Here is a 5055-nt window from a genome sequence, read left to right on the forward strand (position 1 = left end):
GAGTGCAGTACGACTTATATATATACAATTATAATATGTCGATATACATCCAATGCTGCACACTGAGCCCTCAACAATACCCCTATACTCGCTACAACCAGCCTGGTCGAAGCGATGCTGCACCAGAAGAAGAAGATGTCCATTACGACGGAGTGATAAACGTTAACACCGGTTGAATGATAATGCCGGTGGACAACGACACTCCAGCGAATCCATGTTCTGGAGACCTCCGACGTATTGTGGGGAATCACAAAAGAATATTATTATGACCTCTAGCAGATGCGTATCATCCCAGTGATGGAGGAAAAAAGTTTTGCTTTCCTCAGCTCAGCTCGGGAGTTTTGGGGTTTCCGAAGTTTACGCACGAATTCGAATAGAAATGTACACAAGCCTACAAGAATTTCCCAAAATCTCCGTGAAATTTCTGAGTTAATTCTTGTTGGTTCTTATACATTTCTACCGATTTTTTTCGTAAACTTCTATGATTGAAAACACTCCTGAGCTCAGCAGAGGGAAACTCAGCCAGCGCGATATCTCGCGACACGAACACTACGTACACCATGTGCTACCAATCTGTCATCAAAACTGACCACATGCAGCTGATTATACGAATCCTCGTGCTCTGCTGGAACTCAGCCTCTCAGGGATGTTGTAAAACAAAACACAAATTGGCATATATCATGTCCACATTTCCCCAATAACCTAACGGCATCCTAAATCTTGAAACCTTGCCCAAGTTCACGGTCCGACGACGACTCGGTTGTCGCCACGACTTTGATACCCCACAGCGGCATGACGAGCAACTGTACTGTAACCACACAACCGCTTCTGATTTCACACCATCGAACGCAGTGCCTCTAACCATGGCGAACTCAATCCCAGCAGCTTTCACGAAACTCTACGAGCCGACCATAGGCTGTGTTGACGTGATCAAAGGCGATGATGGTCCTGTCGCCTCGACAGGTCCTGAGGGCTTCCCTCCGTCCACGCCCTCCATTTCAACATCATCAGGTCTTGTGGCGTTTCCTGAGATAGCGCCTGAGTACTCCTGCAACACCCACGTACTCCAACCTCCTTGCGTAGCGGCAGTTGTTGCTGGGGGAGGCTCCTCATAGTGTTTGGTCAACAACTCTTGATTCCAATTCTCTGCAACATTCAACTGACGATGTTGTGATGCTGCTGATTTAAACATATCAAAGACGCCGCCTTCGACCTCAATAGGCAACTCCGGCATCTCAGGAGGAGAGCATTCGCGTTGTCGGTAACTGACGGTTACTCCTCCCTCGAAAGGACCTCATTCACGTCTTACATCTCGATACTCCCATTCGGCAGGGCAACTATCGCACAGTCGTGCCACGAGGCAGGAGGAGTCTTCAGAGCAGCTGTAGCCACTCCACAGATTGTCACTGGGGAAAGCTTTAGGGTTCCTAATAGGGAAAATACACGAAAAATAGAGGGTAAAACTTCACCTTTCGACCGGAGATCCAAGAAATTGACGGTACTAGGCTCGGGTTGGTCATCCGCCCAGCCCTCGGGCCCTAGGGGGAGCTCATGGCTTTGCACTGTCCCGTCCGAGGACCTATATGAGGGCGATGCTCTCGGGGAAGGGAAGTCCTTTAGTTACACTAGAGATAGAAGGAAGGAGGGATGCTGCAGATGCCCTTGGGACTCAGAAACGAGTATGGCTCTTAAACGACAAGTGTAGTTGAGGGGAATTGAACCGAGGATCTACAGGTTGACAGCCAGACATGCTAACCTCCAGGCTAGTAGAGAAGTTGACACTACTGCGGGATTTCTAGTCTTTCGACTCTTCGAACCACTGCTCCTCTCTCCACTCTCATCCACCAGATAGCCCGATACTCGCGACCTAAATAGAACTCAAAACTACGCAGGTTCGATTCCCACACCCGTTGAATACATATCGATCGCCATAATTCGCCCAACATTTGCTTCGCCTCCCACCAACAAAATGTCACCATGTGTAGCGAGACAACGCACTGGGGAAGATATCGCCGACTTGAAACCTGAGCGGCTACTACTATCACCCCTCACAAAGAGCGCCCCCACGACTACATCTGAGGACTCCTCTGAGCTCACACTCAAGCCGCAGACTGCTTTCCTCGACATCGCATACGAGGCGAGCGACACCCACGTACCCACTCGAAGTCCCATAAGCCAAGTAAGAACCATCCTCAGACTGAAACAGTTGATGATACTACCCCGTACAGAGTTGCTACTCACCAACTGCATCGCCGTAACACAGCCGAGATAGGTCTTTTTAGCTCCGCGATAGAGACAATCGACTGGGGGGATGAGTCGACGTACGGGGCGCTTGGTCCCTCGTCCACCCGTGTCCGAGGAAGCGTCAGTGGCCAAGTCGGTGAAGTGGATCTTCCCACCAGCTGACCCAACGGAGATCTGTAAGGAGATTCCTGCTACCACCAGTGCGACGGGGAAGTCCTCACGAGAACATTGTAGCGACCGGCCTCGCGAGTAAGGATCGCGATGTGATCAATATCGCCGATGTCGATGGTCTTCCCTCCAACCGCTGGAATGTTACGACTGAGTAAAAAGGGTCAGAATTTATCATGTTTCTACTCCAATAATGATGACGATACTAGTGTTCGTATTTCCCCTGCCGTGACCGTTTCCAAACTCGAACAGTTGAGTCCAACCCGCTTGTGACGATGACTGAGTGAGAAGGCATCAGGAGTACTGATGAGAGAATACCGATTCCCCAGTAGATCATAGAATTAAAATAACGACGAGAAAAAGTGGACATATCTTAACGACGATTCTCGGGAAGTTCTGAAGGGTAACTACCTACGGCTGAGGTCAGGAGCCTCCGTTATGGGGTTGATGCTCGCCGTATGTTAGCACAGTGTAGATTCATACTAGCGTGTATTTTTGGTAATGTGGTGAATTTTTAAGAACTCATTGAACGTGTTATACTTTTCACGCTTGCCTCAACTTCATATATCCTCAAAAAATGAACCTCACTTGTTCCGACTGAGTTCACAGCAATGTCCGATACGCCCATGTTGTGACCGGGAAGCTCCGACACTTCCTCCACTTGCGGATGCTCATCACCTTCACAGCGGTACCGAAAGACCTGCTGAATCTTAGGTTCAAGCGGCTAAGATACGGATGAGGTCCGGAAACTGACCAGTATTACCATCACATTTTCCTCATTGGGAGAGCCCACCACAAGAAGCGAATCATCGCTACCGTATCGGAAGAAGCGAACGACCGACGCCGGTGATGAACGGAAATTCCGCGGAGTGAAGGAAACGATGGGTGAGGGGGTAGCCATCGAAAAAAGGAGACAATTTTCTACACAATGGGTACACGAGATATTTTTTTTGTAAAAAAAATGCATTTTTTTCCGAAAACCAAATCCATGGCATATCTAAGCAAGTTTAGAGGGTTCCTGTAGAAAGAATCAGATTGATATGAACAGCCGTTAGGAAGCTAAAACTACTACACGAAAGTGGACCTTCAAAATGCGCGTACTGTAGCAGTGTTGAAAGAAAATATGTTTTGCTCTCCTCAGCTGCTGAGCTCAGAAATTTTCACACGATTGGTAGTAGAAGTGTATGAAAACCCAAGTTGCCTCCCAGAATTCTTATATTGTCACCAACACACGTAGTTAACCATGTGCAGATTTTCCCACATCGGATAGTAGAAATATGACTCTCACAAATTTCAGTAACTCTAGCCAGTGAGACGATATAGCGCGGAATTCACTATCGTCTAAGAAATCACCAGAATGAGTATCAAACATACCCTCATGAATGTTCCCTATCACCATTGTTGTATAAAATCTCAGAATTCACCACGACTAAGCGGCCCACCACAACAAAGAACCACAGTGAAAAATAACATGTCATCAGTTGTCATCATCATCATCATGATTCCCCCCGGTCAACTCTTCCAATAGAGCATCTGGAGAGCCGCCATTACTACTACTACCACCAACACTAGATTCCTTTTCTCGTGAGGAGAGGGACTCATCCACACCAGATAGCTCTGACCCTACTGCTACGGAAACTCGGTCGTGGACAACCATAGCAGTTTGTATTTCCAACTTCAATGACGCCTGATTCTCCTCTACAATAATATGTCGAATTAATTTTTCATACCACTCCTTCGTCAATTCGCGCCTCGAGATCAGACCTCAACTGGTCAATCTTGTCATCGATCCTCCGTCCCTCCGCCATTAAAACGTCTGTAAATTCTTCCCTTAACTGTGCTGTTCCCGACTGACGCTGAATTTCCTCCAACTAACGATAAATCAATGAGTTCTTCAAACTTCCGCGATTCTCCACCACTAACCCGGCGAGTGGTATCATTTTTGAAGTCCTCCAAAAAGGCGACAAGACTACTACTGAGTCCATCCTTAAGGGCGTCGAATCTAAACCATGCATGCCTCAAAGCCCCCTGAAGGTTGAAGGCACCTGTCATTTAGATAGGTCTCCGGTTCGATTCGCCGTCGCGACAATTCTCTGGTAATATTCTCTATGTTACTCAATCGGGCCTCAAACGTATCTTTCGCCTGGCAACCTAAGATACCTTATCTCAGCACGATTAATACCAACCTCATCGCGAGACTGCATCCGCTTAACACTACGTTGTAGATCTGCTACTGTACGCTCCAGCTTGCGCCTTTCTTCGTATGACGACGACTACTGAATACAGCTTTAGAGGAGTGTCATCATCACCAATTAGGAAAAATATGTGCAGCCTCAACTACTAGTACGAAAATTCTAAGAGAAATTTTGGGGAAATTTTCGTTTGGGTTTTATACACTTCTACTCCAAGTCGTGTAGTGGTTGTCATTATGTAGTTAGGAAACTTGCCATCTCAGCTGAGATGAACAATCGCTACTACTACTACTACTACTCCTACTCCTACTCCTACTCCTACTCCTACTCCTACTCCTACTCCTACTCCTACTCCTACTCCTACTCCTACTCCTACTCCTACTCCTACTCCTACTCCTACTCCTACTCCTACTCCTACTCCTACTCCTACTCCTACTCCTACTCCTACTCC

The 5055-nt window shown here is 47.3% G+C and overlaps 2 protein-coding genes across 2 annotated transcripts in view; both read right to left on the reverse strand.

Moving 5' to 3' along the window:
• Positions 1–3811, reverse strand: part of Pmar_PMAR009760 (hypothetical protein) — a gene marked incomplete at both ends in the record, with an annotated part of 4549 nt that extends 738 nt beyond the window's left edge. The window contains 10 exons of the mRNA XM_002778285.1: positions 911–1026; positions 1072–1265; positions 1310–1427; positions 1470–1579; positions 1786–1867; positions 2074–2197; positions 2242–2418; positions 2466–2548; positions 3001–3136; positions 3809–3811. Of these exons, the coding sequence (XP_002778331.1) occupies positions 911–1026; positions 1072–1265; positions 1310–1427; positions 1470–1579; positions 1786–1867; positions 2074–2197; positions 2242–2418; positions 2466–2548; positions 3001–3136; positions 3809–3811 (1143 nt within the window). The remainder of the gene's footprint in view (positions 1–910; positions 1027–1071; positions 1266–1309; positions 1428–1469; positions 1580–1785; positions 1868–2073; positions 2198–2241; positions 2419–2465; positions 2549–3000; positions 3137–3808) is intronic.
• A 727-nt stretch (positions 3812–4538) lies between these two features.
• Positions 4539–5055, reverse strand: part of Pmar_PMAR009761 (hypothetical protein) — a gene marked incomplete at both ends in the record, with an annotated part of 4855 nt that continues 4338 nt past the window's right edge. Inside the window, one exon of the mRNA XM_002778286.1 lies at positions 4539–4685. Within this exon, the coding sequence (XP_002778332.1) occupies positions 4539–4685 (147 nt within the window). The remainder of the gene's footprint in view (positions 4686–5055) is intronic.

The sequence above is a fragment of the Perkinsus marinus genome, assembly GCF_000006405.1.
Source record: "Perkinsus marinus ATCC 50983 genomic scaffold scf_1104296950132, whole genome shotgun sequence".
Taxonomy (NCBI): domain Eukaryota; phylum Perkinsozoa; order Perkinsida; family Perkinsidae; genus Perkinsus; species Perkinsus marinus.